General features: G+C 41.8%; 1 protein-coding gene across 9 annotated transcripts in view; it reads left to right on the forward strand.

Annotated features, from left to right (window-relative positions):
* Positions 1–4,258: 4,258 nt before the first annotated feature.
* ANKRD44 (ankyrin repeat domain 44) overlaps positions 4,259–17,190 on the forward strand; it is a 183,399-nt gene continuing 170,467 nt past the window's right edge. For all 9 annotated transcript variants that reach the window (XM_032210432.1, XM_032210464.1, XM_032210492.1 and 6 more), the window contains exon 1: positions 4,259–4,523. In XM_032210432.1, coding sequence (XP_032066323.1) covers positions 4,497–4,523 — 27 coding nt within the window. In that variant the 5' untranslated portion in view covers positions 4,259–4,496. The remainder of the gene's footprint in view (positions 4,524–17,190) is intronic.

A 17,190-nucleotide genomic window follows, 5' to 3' on the forward strand; every position in this document is an offset into this window, starting at 1 on the left:
TATTAGTTGGTCAGGGACAACACTCTTAATCTAGAAGGAGACGGGCTGCAGCTGTGCAGTGAAAAGTTGGGAGCCATGCAATGCTTATGGAAAGCTTCCAAGGCCACATTTTTAAAAACTTGTATCTCAATTGCTACTTCAAATTTTCTTTAAACGTGCCAGAATCTTATGACACTTAGACTCTCAAATTCTTGAAGATTGTGATGTACCCGTGGTTCGCTCATGAGGCCAATGTTGAGAAAAGACACGGACACGAGCTTTCTCGGGATGAGGCGACCCAGATTGGGGGTCTGGGAGCCCCTTTTATTGAGATAGGACAAAGGCAGGAGGAGCAATCAGCATGTGATTTAAGACAGCCTGTCAAACTATAATTGCTAATCTACTGCTCAGGGAAGTTCTGTCTATATATGGTCAAATCCTGGGCGTCGTTGGGTAAGGCACATCTAGAGTGAACTATCAGGATGTTATGTTCTTTAGGAATTTGTTTTTTCCTATGTGGTTCAGCGTGGCTGCGCATGCCCTGTTATGCACTAGGCCATGGGTGACCCACACCTACACAAGGAGTTATATGACAACAGAAGATATCAAAGAATCTGAGATAATACAAAACAAAAAGCTTTATTTAACAACATTCATGGAAAACGTGAAAGTCTCACCTTTTAAGCTCTACTTTAAGCTTGGGGTTTGTCTAAAATAATGTGCATCAGATGCTTATGTATACTAATTCATGGGCTGCTTCCCATCTCCTACTGGAATAATATTTTTTTAATTCCAAAGCTAAGTAGGGTTCAAAACACTATTGCTTACTAGTTAATATCACTTTTTTTTCTATCCCTGTTGCTTCTTTATCCCGTGGGGAAGACATGCTTTTCAAAGTTCTTTTAAAGGTTCCCTATAAGAGTCTAGGAATTATTTTTCCTATGAGTCTTATAAATTCATGATGAGCAGAGAAGTATGTAAACATTTAAATAGTTATATTTTGATTTTATTTATATGGATTGCACATATGCACATAATGAACTGAAAATAATTGTTCTCTTCTGGCCCTTCCTATCTCTTATTCAAAAAGAAAATAGTTGAATGGATCCAATAATAAATGAAACATTTTATGAACCTTTCATACTACCTGGGGAAAAGGAATTATTGGTTCTTAGGCTCCCCCTCTTTAGAAAGGCATGTCTGATGTTATTGCTCACTTCCGATATTTTCCAACTGGAAAATCCAAACTAGTTTTTTTTTAGATACATGTATATGGCTGCCTTTCAACATATATTTTTAGGGCAGCTCACAGATAAAAAGCAAACGACAAGTTTTATTACTATTCAAAAAATAGCAGTTGAACATAGCACGCATACAAAAAAAATGTAAATAGAGCCAACATTTTATTTATGAGTCACCTCCAGCCAACATGGCCTTAATCATTGATTTGACCTATTTCATTACAACTCTACATTTAGTACAGTTGCTAAAGGTGAATTTAAGCCATCACCTTTGTAGGAAGGGGTCAAGACAACATCAGAATATGTCCTTTTAAACTGTTCAGTGGAACATCTCTGTGTAAGGATGAGTCCTACCAGAGAGGTTCAAGAGCTATTAATAAAAGAGCCACTGTAGATTTCAAAAAGGTGCAGGCCATCTACTTTTCTTAGCAGCTTTAGATGTTTGCCTTCCACCAGAGCTAGCCTGATCTTTCCCCCAATAGTTCCAATCCCCTTTAAGAGTCTTAACTTTACTGGTTAATAATGCCAATTGATAGAAAAAAGCTTTTGATGATTATTAAGTAGAGATTATAGTACCTTATAGACTGTTTTAAATTGCCAGTGAATGTTTATCCGTTAACATAAATTTACTATGATACTAATAGAGTAATAATAACCCTAGTTAGGATAAATAACCAGACCATAGAAATACTAATATACATTCTGGGTGATTGTCAAGTAGAAATGTTAATATTTTTTAGATTGTCTTAGATGTCTAATGTTTATTTTCTTAGCCCGTAATTAACTAATTTGGGATTGAGGGAAAAGTCCTATAAATCTTATTAATAAATCATTGTTTAAAGACGGTTATAATGTTATAGTATTGTGTGGGCCTGGACAGGTGAGATAATTAGTAAATAACCTTTAGTTAACTACAATAATAACTGAAATGTTAATGGGCAATATTTAATGATATATACAGGTCTGTTGGGGGGGAGGAATGCTTAGATATCTTACTTAACCGAATTAATTTTAGAACATGTCATAAAAGTGCAATGTTATTGGAGATCTATTGAAATTGCAAATGAACGCCAGTAGGTGGTTGTGTCTTCTAATATAAATGATTCTAGATAAAAACATGTTTAAACAATGGTAGAAAAATGAGAATTATGGTACAGGGATAGTAAAATAGGTTCCACCACAAAACCGCGCTCGACTAAACTGCGCCCGACTAAGCTGCGTCGCTGACATCATCAACAGGGCGACAACAGCGCAGAGACAGAAGCACGCTGTAAACCCTAAACCTAAAATTAACCACTAAACCTAAACCTAACCCCCCTAAACCTAACCCTAAACCTAACCCTAAACCTAACCCTTAATCTGATGATGTCAGCGACGCGGTTTAATCGGGCGCGGCTTAGTCGAGCGCGGTTTTGACAGGTCACGGTAAAATATATAACTTTTCTTTCGTGATTTAAAACGTACATGATTTGAATGAAGTATATGTAAGGACTGTGGAAGAAACACACCAAATATATCTTGTAACCAATCAATACGCTTTCAGCAAGATGTAACGAAAGATGATTTTTTTCTTATTTTTTTTTCTGTTTAACTAAATCAATAAAAAAATTTCTAAAAAAAAAAAGTCTTAACTTTGGATTTCATATCCACATTTGATGGCTGCAAATTTCATTACTGTAACTAGCTCCTGTGTCAACAAGTAATTCCCTTTTATTATCTGTCCAAAAGGAGAGGAGAGTTTTTCAACATCAGACTTGATTTTATATATCTGATCTTATAGCTCCTTATCTTTCATTAGACGACATCTGAATTTGCCCTCTATTCATTCACCAAATGGGGATTTCATCCTAAAATCCTAGAACCGCCCCAAAGTCCAGGATCGACCCAGGACGCAAAGAGGCAGCGGCCCATATAAACGAGGACCACCTCCAAGGACCAAACAAAATAAAAGGCTGAATTCAAACGCAAGGCCGTCAGAAGGAGAACACACACGGGGTTCACAGAATTGGAGAGCCCGGCCCAACTAACAACCCAACCGAGCTCCAGGCGCCGCTCCTGGAAGTGCCGATAACTTGTACTTGTACTTGACGCCTCTTCACCCATCGTGGGTATAGGCGACTTCCATGGAAATTTGGCACCACTGTTTTCGGTCCTGGGCTAGGGTTGTCAGGTGGTGCAGCCAGTCGCTATTATATGATTTTCAGCTAAGATTGAATGGGCGCATGACTATATCTTCGGCTTTCCGTTTGAAGTGACGCAGAGTGGTTAGACGAACACCTCCTTTTGGCCGTTTCCAGGTCGGACCAGGCTCTGCAAGCAGGGGAATTTTTGGGATTCGATTTTCTGGCATTCTCAATGTATGGCCTAGCCAGCGCCAGCGTCTAAGTTCTATAATGGCAGATACATTTTCATTGATCTCACATCTTCGGCGGATTTCAGCATTGGATATTCTTTCAGAGTCCTTGATTTTCGTAAGTCTACGCAAGCAACGGTTTTGAAATAAGTCCAGTTTGTGTTGATGAGCAATTTTTATTGGCCAGGTTTCACAACCGTATAATAACGTTGGTATGATAGCAGCCTTGTATATACGGACTTTGGTTTTCAGGCAAATGTCTTTCCTAGCCCAGAGTTTCTTGAGTGAGCTCCAGGCAATTGTTGCTTTTTGAATTCTAGCATTTATTTCTGAAGAAACATCCCCATTTCCCCGTAATGTTGCTGCCAAGGTAGGTGAAATGATCAACAGCTCAACAGATCAACAGTGCCGATCAATTGCGCCTTTGACCAAGCAAAGGGAGAGCAATCGCAAAGGGCGGATTCCGCGCGAGGTGGCGGCCGACACCAAGGGAGCGGAACAAAGGAAACCATCCCGACGGGGCTCCCCAGCAGCCCGTAGGAGCAGCCTCGCATTTCCGGACATGGAGGAGGAGGAGGAGGAGAAAGAGGAGGAGGAGGAGGGGAGAGCCAAGGCGCAGTTCCAAGCCACGCTCGGCGAGGGGCGCTCTTCCTCCAGGCGAGCGCGGCCCGGGGAGTGTGTCGGAGTGATGTCAGGGCTAGCTGGGTTGAATGCATCCGTACTTCCTGTATAGCAGAGCAGGCTTGGCTAAATACCAACGGGCTTCTCTCCTCCTGACCTAGCGAGCTGCTGCTGCTGCTGCGGGACGAGGAGGAGGAGGAGGATTGTCAGCCCGCGATCGCGCGCGTCTCCCCTTCGGAACGTGGCTTGGCATCTCCAGCCGGGGAGAGCTGCATGTGGGCCAGCGAAGCCCGCGGGAGACCATGGCAGTCCTCAAACTGACCGACCAGGTAAATCAAAAAGAGAGACCACCAACAATAGAACCGGGGGGAGAAGAGGGAGAGGGTGGGGGGAGCCCACGCATAGCTGCTGCGTTGCGGGGAGGCTTCTGGAGAGCCGCCGCCGCCGCTGCAGCAGCAGCAAGTGAAGAGGAGGCGGCGGCGGGAGCAGGTCGCGTCGGAGGCCGGGTCTTCATTTTTTGGGGAGGTTCGGGGATCCCAAGCTGAGCGCCGGGTCTCCTCCTCCTCTTCCTCCTCCCGGGGGCGAGCCTTGCAAGCAAGCCACCTCGCGGGCTCCGGAATGCCGCGCTGCCCCAGAGGCGGGGGCAGAGGAGAAGGGGGAGTGCGAGGAAGGGGAGGTTCGAGGCGGATCGCCCGTCAAGTTTCTCATTGTCTGGGAAAGGGGAGCAGTTGTCAAAAAACAGGAGGAGGAGGCGGCGGTGGGGCGGGCGCCTCGGGAACGGCGGCGCGAGTTTGGCCGCGTTCGCACAACCGCGCATCCCCCGCCGTGGGTTCGGCGTTCGCACGGCGCGCTGACCTTTAGGTGAACCACGCGGACAGCCCGTCGCACATCTCAAAGTAGCGGATTACGTTTTTCGGGCCTCCCACTCCCCCTTCCCCCAGTTCCGACCCACGGCTTTTAACACCTACCGCGCATCTTTCCTATCTTGGGATTGATCGGGCCGGAGGCACGCGTTCACGTGTTGACCTGCCTCTCCACTGCTTGGGGGTGGGGTGTGTGTGTGGATAAGGGCATCTCCTAATACACGTGTAGTGTGTGCCGGAGCGAGGGAGGGTAGAGAGCAAATCGTGGGCTTGCTCTGTTCGTTGCAACGTCCCTTCAGTCCCAGCTTTTTGACATGAATGGCTTCACCCGAAATGTTAAGGCATCTTCATTGCGCCCCCGCCTCCCTCCCTCCCTCTCCCTCTCTCCCTCTCTCTCTCCCTCTCTCCCTCTCCCTCCCTCTCTCTCCCTCTCTCTCTCCCTCTCTCCCTCTCCTTCCCTCTCTCTCCCTCTCTCTCTCCCTCTCTCCCTCTCCCTCCCTGTCTCCCTCTCCCTCCCTCTCTCCCTCTCCCTCCCTCTCTCTCCCTCTCTCTCTCCCTCTCTCTCTCCCTCTCTCTCCCTCTCCCTCTTTCCCTCTCTCTCTCTCCCTCTCTCTCTCCCTCTCTCTCTCCCTCTCTCTCTCTCCCTCTCTCCGTCTCCCTCTCCCTCTCTCTCTCCCTCTCTCCCTCCCTCCCTCCCTCCCTCTCTCTCTCCCTCTCTCTCTCCCTCTCCCTCTCTCTCTCCCTCTCTCCCTCTCCCTCCCTCTCTCTCCCTCTCTCTCTCCCTCTCTCCCTCTCCCTCCCTGTCTCCCTCTCCCTCCCTCTCTCCCTCTCCCTCCCTCTCTCTCCCTCTCTCTCTCCCTCTCTCTCTCCCTCTCTCTCCCTCTCCCTCTTTCCCTCTCTCTCTCTCCCTCTCTCTCTCCCTCTCTCTCTCCCTCTCTCTCTCTCCCTCTCTCCGTCTCCCTCTCCCTCTCTCTCTCCCTCTCTCCCTCCCTCCCTCCCTCCCTCCCTCTCTCTCCTTCCCTGTTCAAACGTTTGCACTTTATAGCGATCTGCGTTCAGGGCTGTTAATTGGCTGTTCAATCAGGGCCAGAGTTGGTGAGCTCAAATATTTATGCAGCTTTTATTAAGCCGGAATTCCTTAAAAAAAGGAGCCGCTCCGAATAGGCTGTTTGGTGAACGGATCCTGGGAACTTTTAGATTGGTGGAAGAAGGACAAGGCTAGGAGGAGTTGAGTTGAAGGGCTGATTGCCTTAACTTCGTTGCCTTAGCTTGGTGGGATGAAAAGCAAGTCAATCCCTTGTTAAAAGGGGCTCTTGAATACATTCTTGTCAAAGAATATAAGAAGGACCAACCTCCCTGTTTTCCAAGCACAGGGATGCTGTGTCTTGGATGCTGCACAAATAGGCCTCTTTAAATCTTTTCTAGGCTGCAGGCGGTGGGTGAGTTTGGCAGAGATTCCGATGGGTTTCACAAATGAGTGAAATGTGGGGTGTGAGAGTTAAACTTCCTCTGCCTTCCCCAAGTGTGCTCCAAAGCCTATACATTATACATCTAATTTGAAAAATAGAGATTTATAACCCATTAGCTTTGGAACCCACCCTAAGAACTAAAAGGAAGTTTTAACTAGTGCAGTTCAAAATGTTCAGTTTAAATGCTATCCTGGAACCTTGTATTAAAATTGCCTCAAAAATCCCAGCAGTGGGGATCATCTCTTTAGATTTGCAAAAAAAAAAATGAAGAAATTGGTTGTCCTTGCATGAAATTGTATATGCTATTCATTAGGCAAGAATTATGCTTAGAGATGTTTGGGAAAGAACTTTTAAATGCATATTAAGGAGTACTTTGACCTAATTCATTCTAAATGGTTTGTTTCTATTCTTAAATAGCACATTTTTTTCTAATTCTATCAATCGTCAAGCAAAGCCTTGAAGGGTGACATTAAATTCCTTTAGTAGTCTAACTTGTCTCTAGAATATGCTGACTAGTTTGCATTCAGTTAATTTAATCTACTAATGTTTGTTTAATTTAGTGTGTGTATAATTTGTCACATGGATTTTAGTCTCAGTCTTCTCCTAAAAGTATTACTTAAGTTTTGTTTATAGGAACATAACATCTCTAGATCCAATACTCTACTGCAGCTCAGTTTTAGCTAATAACTTCATGTAGTCTTACATGAAATAATATGTATTTATTCTATAAGGTAGACAATACATTTTGGTAGCCTAGATGGTTTTTTTTTAGAGTTGTAAGGCTAGTAGCATTTATAAGTGCTGTCTCAGGTCTGCCACTTGATGCTGCTTTATTTTTATACAGATACTTCTAATTTACAACAAAAGGCTTTCAATTTGGGTGGTTTTCTCTGGCCTCCACAGGTTCCATTAATTCAGCTAAGATTTGCAAATCAAACATCTTTGCTGCAGTGAATACCAAAGGTGTTTGGGCTTTAGATGTCATTTCAATGCTTAGACTTTTTCTTGAAGCCAGATTTTTCAGATAATTAGTCATAAGGGTTTAAAAAATTTAAAGAGCCTTGATGATGAATGGTATTTGTCATTTTTTTCTTCAGATGTGATTTTATTTAAGTTGCCCAAAGCCACTAGAACTGGGTGAGAGAGAGAGAGAGAGAGAGAGAGAGACAGACAGACAGACAGACAGACAGACAGACAGACATATTTAGAGTTTGCACAACATAGTAAATCCAAACTAAATGAATAACTTTTAAGGTTTAGCATTCTGTAAAAATCATGTTTTGACTTAGCACGTTGTGATTTTTTTTTAAAAAAAAACCATGAGTAAGCAAACTAATATTATAGCACAAGGTGTGAAGGAGTTTACTTTTTTTTTCTCACATTGCTTAGTTTTAGTCATAAGCCAATTAGTTTTAATCTAAGACTTCTCTGGAAGGTAAAAGGAAAGAATTTCTGCTTTTCCTGAGCTGGTTCCAGCACCCCACCCCAAATTGGAGGCCTTCTGATTCCCTGGAGCTTTTTCATTGGTTAAAAAAGGGAACAGCCAATCCTGGGGAGCAAAACAGAGTGGTGGAAGAGGTACAGGAAGAGTCTGTTTCCATCCCTACCAATTGCAATAAAATTAGACATGTTGGGCTTTTGAATATTGACAAGAAGAGCTCGGCTGGTCATCTTAGTCCAGTATTTTGCTCCTCAGAAAATGGGCAACCAGATGCCCATTGGGTGCTTAGTAGAGCAGAGACACAGGCATACCATTTTCCCACCCTTGATTCCCCTGCTGGTATTTGGAGGAGTGCTACATTCAGTCTTCAGGATTAATAGTTTTCGATAGACTGGTCCACCCTCTACCCCGCCTTCCTTTTGAAACCATTGTACTTCAATATTTTTTTTGAATTATCATTGTTAACCTTTTTCAAATAGCAAAGCGGCCGGGGGGCGGGGAGGAGAGAAATAATGGCAAATTAAATAAAATTTCTGTCAATGGAAAAAGCATGAATAGAACGAAAATTTTACATCCAGCCTAGTAGAGCAGTTTGTGTATCACTCAGTTTATTCCAGATCATGGATCAGTATAATATATGAATCCAGCCACTCTTGTGGACAGTTCAATGGCCACAATAAAATAGGTCCATAGAAAGGTATGCTTTTCTATTAAATTATCATACACTCAACAGCCAAACATTATGCATGCTTAAATTGTCTCCCTTACAAATAGACTTACGTAATCTCTTCTGTGTGATACAAATATGCCCATTATCTTAGCTGTGACTCTAAACAGATGCCAAAATTCTTCCCAAATTATTATTCTTGATAAGACAAAATGACAACAGTTCTTTTAAACACATTTAAATGTAAATCAAATTTTAAATTACATTTTTGTTCTGGCTCCAGCATGACTATCTACAAGCAATTGAAATCTATATCGGCTCTCCACCCCTCAAAAGTTGCACACTTGTGTCTTATCGCAGCTGTCACAGCAGACACTATATGTTCATCTTGTTGAATTGATTGATTTTTGCCAGATGTCTTTAGCTTATACTATCCACATTTGCTACTTAAGGCTGGTGGTGCTTCAGCAAAAGCCCATTTCAGCCCAGTGCGTTGTTCTGTTAAGAACTAATTTCTGCTTTTTAGGGAGAAAAGAGACTTGTGGTTTGTGTAAACATCCTGCTTGTAAGTGTTACATGGAGGTTGATGCAAGAACTTCTGCAATTAACTCTTGTGACACATGTTACAAGACACCATGCCCCTGGATTTCCTTCAATCCATGAATCTGAATGCAGTGCTACTACATGCTTAGCCAGAAATAAATGTGCCTCTTTTCATGATATACTTAGCATGATGTATGAAAAACCATTTCCAAACACAAAGAAAGTTCTGTGCAGGAGTAGAATATTGATTCTATGATGAAACAAACATGTTATTTTACAAGTGGCAAGACAATTCTGTTTAAGTAGTAAAACATCCAAAGAAAATACCCAAATCATATATATTCATTGGTAGAGCTGTGTAGATAATTGTTAGACTAGAGTGCTTTCAGAATGAGAATCCTGTTGATGTAATTCACAGATTCATACTAGATCCACACACATTGATTAGTTTTGCATGCTTCATTATGCTGTGGTTGGTTCCTCTATGGTTTATTGAATAAAGCACAATAGGAGAGATTACATATTTCACCAAACCCAATCATGAGTTACAAATAGTAATCATGTGCTTGACTTCTAATCCAAAACAAAAATCATGTTTTCACACAAACGGATCACTATGATCCTCCATTACTAATCCTCCCATGTTACAGGTAGTTCATGACATACAACACTCCATTTAGTGACTGTTCAAAATTATAACTGCGCTGAAAAAAGTGACCTGTGACAATTTTTCAATTTACAATCATTGCCGCATCCCCATGGTCATATGATCAAAAGTCAGATGCTTGGCAGCTGTCTCATATTGATGACGTTTGCAGTGCCCCAGGGTCATGTGAACACATTTTGTGGCCTTTTGACAAGCTAAATCAATGGGAGAGCCAGATTCACTTAAGGACCGTGTTCCTAACTTCATCACAGTGATCCACTTAACAACAGTGGCAAGAAAGATCGTAAAATGGGGCAAAACTCACTAAACAAATATCTCCCTTAGCGATAGAAATTTTGGTCTCAGTTATGGTTGCAAGTTGACAACTACCTGTATTTTTGGAGTGAGTGGATAATGGAGTGAGTAAATAACCTGTATAGCAATAGCAATAGCAATAGCAGTTAGACTTATATACCGCTTCATAGGGCTTTCAGCCCTCTCTAAGCGGTTTACAGAGTCAGCATATCGCTCCCAACAATCCGGGTCCTCATTTCACCCACCTCGGAAGGATGGAAGGCTGAGTCAACCTTGAGCTTGGTGAGATTTGAACAGCCGAACAGCCGAACTCCAGTCAGATGAAGTAGCCTGCAGTGCTGCACTCTAACCACTGCGCCACCTGGAGTGAATGCTCCATTGCTGGAGGTTTTTAAGAGATTAGACAGCCATTTGTCTGGAATTGTATAGGGTCTGCTGCTTGAGCAAGGGGGCTGGATAGAGGATCTCCAACGTCCCTTCCAATATCTGTTGTATTCCACCTGTTGTAGATGAGCCATTAAAAACAGAAAGGCAGAATATATCTTATTTGTGGGAGATGTAATATCCTTGCCTCATCAGACTATGGTTTAGGAAGCAAACAGTCATAAAATGAGTTCAACTTGGAGTAAAATGATCAACCCTCAAGCTGAATTTAAATATTCTTTAAGCCAGTGTTTCTCAACCTTGGCGACTTTAAGTCCCGTAGACTTCAATTCCCAGAATCCCCTGGCTGGGGAATTCTGGGAGTTGAAGTCCACGGGACTTAAAGTCGCCAAGGTTGAGAAACACTGCTTTAAGCTGTAGCTCTTAGATTATGGTACTTAATTCCACCTGAACCATGGAACAGGTGCCCATTTATTAGGAGTAGAAATAACTTTAAAGTTATTTCTACTCCTAATAAATGGGCACCTGTTCCATGGGTAACAGGTATGTTATAATATGTTCAAGAAACCAAAACCATTCGTGATTTCCGGTGACTTACAGTATATTGTATTCTGGTATAACCAAACCATCACTGAGGGGATATTAAACCCTTTTTTCATTACTATTCTGTCAACACAGTCAGGGTTAGATAAACCTAGAGGAAGCACGATAGTCAATATGACCAAAGGCCTATTTCACGCAACACTCTGCTCCCCAATGGGCAAGGAGATGCCAGTAGAAAGCCCACAAGCAGGACTTTAGCCCAACAGCCCTTTTAACCAGAGATACTACTATTAGTATAAAGTCCAGCTGACAAGCCATTTTATCTCTTGTTTGCATTTAAAGATCTCCCTCTTTCTCGTTCAGAGCCATTCTGTAGCCTGTGGTCAAAATTCAGTCTCTTACAAAAATGTGAACTCCATAAACTTGCTAGCCAGAGTAAATGATGCTTTTAAAAATGCCTTTTTTTCTTTTTAATTCGGTTCATTGTTTGCTTTTTCGAACGCAGAATTTCGGAGAACCTCTGTATTTTTATGACATTTTCAGAGCTTCAGGCTTAGGAATAGGATGATTGCCACCATCCCCTCGGAGCCTTGCGGATAAGATTTGTGTTTATATTTTAGCCTCAAGGAAGGAAGAGTTAAAATTAACTGTGTTTATCAAATGGCTGTTCCAAAAGAAATCTAATCAAAATATGTGCCTCTCCCAGAAAATAATTAGCTAAATAACTTTGCTTTTCAAATAGGGAAGTGCAGCAATCTATATAAAAGTCTGATACATTATGTGTTAGGTGTGCATGCTGGGCAGGTTGCGCTTTCCCCAAATATAAATGTCACTCACCAAAACTCTTGATTCTTAAGGTCCTTTTTTTCTTGTGCTTAATGTGTGACTTGTAACCTTTTCCACCTAACTGCAGCAGAGGGATTTGGTTGTCATGCCAACGTTTGAATAGATGGGAACCTTATACTGTGTAAGCATTCATAGATGTCCCCTTGGTAAACTCAAGGCCATATCTGACCTTATAACGGATGTCTTTCGGATGAGTCTAGAGAGGCAGGTAAATTTTGCTTATAGCTTTCTTATAACATGGTTCCTTCCCTAAAATGGCAACATAATCCCCACTGCAGCTTTAACCAGCCTGAACATTTGGGAATCATGAATGGAGTCTGATTTGTCAGGGAATTGCAGATTAAATTAAATTCTTCTTTCCTCCTCTTTATCTTCCTTGGATCAAGCTGATTGATCTATGTCAAAAATAAGCAAGCCATCTAATAATTTCCCCCCAAACCAGTGGTGGGTTTCAAAGATTGTTCGAACCTACTCTGTGGGTGTGGCCTCCTTTGTGGGAGTGGCTTGCCACCCATGTGACCGGATGGGAGTTGCTTGCCGCCCAAGTGACCGGATATGAAATTATGAATTAGTTCTTAGGTCGGTCCAAGTAGCTATTCAGAAACTCTGCAGGTCTTAAAGCTGTCAAGTTACAAGATCCTTGCACCCCTAACCCTTTAGAAAAAAAAACTAGGGGTCTTTAAACCTGACAGCTTTAAGACTTGTGGACTTCAACTCCCAGAATTCTTCCTCCAGTCCTGTTGGCTCAGAAACTCTGGCATTGAATCATGCAGGTCTTAAAGCTGCAAAGTTACAAGATCCTTGCACCCCTAACCCTTTAGGAAAAAAAAAACTAGGGGTCTTCAAACCTGACAGCTTTAAGACTTGTGGACTTCAACTCCCAGAATTCCTCCTCCAGTCATGTTGGCTCAGAGACTCTGGCATTGAAGCATGCAAGTCAGTGGTGGGTTTCAAAAATGTTTGGAACCTCTTCTGTAGGTGTGGCCTGTTTCCGGGTCCACTGGTAGAACCTCTTCTAACCGGTTCGGTAGATTTGACGAACCGGTTCTACCGAATAGGTGCGAACTGGTAGGAACCCACGTCTGCCCCAATCCTTGGGTGTGCCTCAGTGGTACTAGTAAAGTGTAATTTTTAAGGTAGACTTACAAACATCATAAACCCATCTACATATTAAGGAACCAGGCTTATGGAAATGTATGGTCCAAAAAGAAATGTACAAAACGTCTATATTTGTTTTACCATGTTGCCATAGTGAAAAGGTAGGAATTGCTATATGTGACATTTGGACTCAGTAACTCATAGTTCAGAAAAATAGGATGCCCCATCAAGTTCAGGATCAGTGGTCCAACCTTGTTTTCTTTAGGATAAGAAGACAATTTTTTTCATGTATCAGTGACATTTCATATTTTTTAGTAGAGTATAGCCTTTATTGTCATTGTACATCAGGTATATAACAAAATTGGTTTTAGGCTCACTGGTGCAATCCATGAGAAAAAGTAAAAACAACATAAATAGTATAAAGAATAATCCCTATGCAAGTAATTGGGGGTTGGGGAGGAAAGAAAATGAAAAATAGTCCTAGCTCTGTCAGGTTCCTTGATCCTGTCAAGCAGCCTTTCCTAATCTGAGGCTGTGAAATTATGTTGGACTTCAATGGCCACAACATCCCTGGGATGGACAAGAGTTAGCTTTAATCAGGGGTGGGGAACTATGGCATTTTTATGAGCATGGCTGGCTCAGGAATTCTGGGAGTTGAAGTCCATAAATCATAAAACATATTTCCTCACCTCTGCCTTAAATATTTATACAGAACAGCAGGTGAATAAGGAAGTCCTGTTTATGTTCAAATGAAATCCTGTTTCAGCTAAAAGTGAAAACATGGATATGTAGGAGACAGGCCCAGTATCTATCACTGTCCCCTTGCATAGTTTGAGCCTACCTGCATTTCAAAAGCATCCTTAATGTTCAGAATAAACATTAATAGAATATTGCATTGGATGTATTGGGAACTCATCAAATGTGCAGATGACACTAAACTAGCAGGAATAGCCAACACCCCAGAAGATAGGTTCAAGATCCAGAAGGATCTTGACAGATTTGAACACTGTGTCTTATCTGTGTCTTACCTGAGAGACCGCCTCCTGCCGATTATCTCCCAGAGACCGATTAGATCTCACAGGTTAGATCTCCTCCGGATTCCATCTGCCAGCCAATGTCGGCTGGCGACTCCCCGGGGGAGAGCCTTCTCTGTTGCAGCTCCAGCCCTCTGGAATGACCTCCCCGTGGAGATCCGGATCCTTACTACCTTCCCGGCCTTCCGCAAAGCCACCAAGTCCTGGCGTCTTTTTTAAAATGTTGTCTTTGTCTATTTATCCCCCTTCCCTTGTCTGTTGTGAGCCGCCCGGAGTCCTCCGGGAGTGGGCGGCATACAAGACAAATAAAATGAAATGAAATATCTAACAAAATTAAATTCAATATGAATAAAAGTAAGATTTTATACTTAGGCAAGAAAAACCATTGGTACAGGAATAGATTGGGTGAAACTTGACAGTATACTTGAAGTTTCTTATCATGTGATTAAGAAATTTAGACAATAAATACTGATTGATCCTGTGCATGTATTTTTCTTAGATACATGTAGAGCATTCAATATTCTATGCTACGTAATAAAATGAATAATGCAATCGTAACTCCTAAAATAAAACATAGTATTGAGGAAATAGTAGAAATGTCATCCACTGGAATATACGTTAGCAGATTATTCAAGATTATTCATGTTTAGTTGAATAAAACATTATTTCTAAAACAATCTCCCCCCCCTCCACATTTTTAGTTAAAATTGAATGCATTGCAATTGGTGGCAAAGAAGATTTAGAAGATATACTTAGGTGACAAGCCAGCTAAATTTATTTCTTTATTTCTGTTAGCAAGAACTAAAATAGAAAACTCCTGACTCACCCAACTACAGTTGAGCTGATTGCCATTTAGTGACTAAATGATACCATAGCACTATCCGCACCAAAGGCATAATTTTAGAAAAAGCATGTCGTCTTGGATAAAAATTATTTTACAATTATTCTGAGAATGCAGAATGTTCTTCTGCAGCATTTGTAAGTAGAGTCTTGATTCGAGTGGTATATAGATCTGAATAAATAAGCGCATATAGATCTAAATGAATAAATAAGCGCAAGAATTGGAACTATCTATGTGCCATTTGGCTGGGCTAGTTGGAGTTAGTTTCAAACTTGGGAAGATAACAGGCTTGAGAAAGCTGGGTTGAATAGTTACATAAGTTTTTATAGTAATGAATGGGCTATTCTTTTGGGAAATGGCTCTCAAATGCTATACTGTTGTTCAGAGACAACAGAGAATGAACATTATGAAATGTAGCCTAATCCTAAACCTTGTAGTTAGGTCACTGTTAGTCTTTCAGTAGAACTTTGACTAATTCACCAATTCACTCTTTTTTTTTCCTATGATGATCTGCAAGTTTGAGAGTGTCAGTTCCTACATCTTTCTAACTTCCTCAAAAAAAAAAAACATTTGGTGCACGCATATAAAGAGGAAGTGAGTATTTTGTAAAAATATTTTGTTAACATATGCTGCTTTGAATAGTAAGAGTCAACATTCATTTCTTACAAGATATTTAATAGATGAGGGTTCATTTTACCAGTTGCATATACTTATGAGTCCTTTAGGTTAGTAGGAAAGAGCTTAGAAGTCTTAATAAGCCACTCACTACCGTAATAAATGAGTATTCATTTTTGCCTTTGACTTAGATGTGTAATCATAAGTCCAGTACGGCTCTTTAGCGCTGCCTTGTCATTTTCCTGTTTACAAGAGTTTGGCCACATTACTCTTATGCCCTTGGCCAATAGTATATTTCTCTGTTGTAGGAAAGATCTAACAAGACTTGCTAGAAGATAAGGATACTTGTTGTTTGTGTTAGGCCTCCTGCTTATTTAATAACCTGCCTGGGTTATTGATCTTTAACATGGGACAAGAGAGGTTTTACTAATGATAGCTAGCTACCCTGCCAAAGCATCATCACATCTTGCCAACTTGAGCATGCCAAGTTATCTGGCGGTTTTCATCTTCACAGTGGGCCCTTGTTAGTCTAAGACTAGCATTATTGTGGTAGTACATCAATTATGAACTTTGGCTTTGGGCTCTTCCTCATGACTGCCTTGAAGGGATAGAGAAATAGAAAAACATATTTTGCTGAGCCCTATTCTGCTTTAGTAATGAAGCCAGGGTGTGGTGACGTTCCTACAGTTTTAATGGTGAATTTTCCTGGTTTCATCCACTCTTCCACTGTAAGGTTGTCAGAGAAACATCCATCAGTCATTTATCTTAATGTGGAATAGGTTGCATCAGATGGTTAAAGGAGTTGGGGGGGTTAGTCCTTTGTCAAACCTTGCTCTGTTTTTGTGTAAGTGTTAAGAGGAAGCTGGAATGGTCTTATTTTTTAGAGTGTTAAAACAGCAGTAGTTAAATATTACTTAAAACTATTTAGTACAGGTAAAATCTAATTAAGGGATACTTTTCAGTCTGCTGCTGGGTCACACATTTTATAAAGTAAACAGTTAATGTTTCATTCCCTGTGAAGAAGTTTGAATATATTTTGAGATCTACTGGAGTTCTAACTGTCAGTCTTGTAGTTCCTCTTGTCTAGGCTGAAGTGAGCTTACTTACTTACTTACTATGAGCCGAGGTGGCGCAGTGGTTAAATGCAGCACTGCAAGCTACTTCAGCTGACTGCAGTTCTGCAGTTCGGCTGTTCAAATCTCACCGGCTCAAGGTTGACTCAGCCTTCCAACCTTCCGAGGTGGGTAAAATGAGGACCCGGATTGTTGGGGGCAATATGCTGACTCTGTAAACCGCTTAGAGAGGGCTGAAAGCCCTATGAAGCGGTATATATAAGTCTAACTGCTATTGCTATTGCTACTTTCTCTTGGCTTGCCCTTGAAGAGGTCACCTGAACAGATTAAGAGCCACCAGTACTGGATCTGAAGGGAGCAAGTCCTAGTACAGAATCTCTGTCTGCAATGGGTGGTTGAAATCTCTGGGTTCATTCATATGCAAGCCATATGACCTCACCCTCAAAGACCCCTTGTGGTAGGCAGAGATCAAATGCTCTGAAACGGCAAGCGGTGACTCTTTCAGCAAATTCTGGGCTGCAGCTTTCTCCAAAGATGAAACTACAAACAGTTGTCTGGGGTAGGATTGACTCTTTGTTTCTGCCATGATTAGTATGTTGAGGTTTATGGTTCCTATGG

The sequence above is a fragment of the Thamnophis elegans genome, chromosome 1, assembly GCF_009769535.1.
Source record: "Thamnophis elegans isolate rThaEle1 chromosome 1, rThaEle1.pri, whole genome shotgun sequence".
NCBI lineage: Eukaryota > Metazoa > Chordata > Lepidosauria > Squamata > Colubridae > Thamnophis > Thamnophis elegans.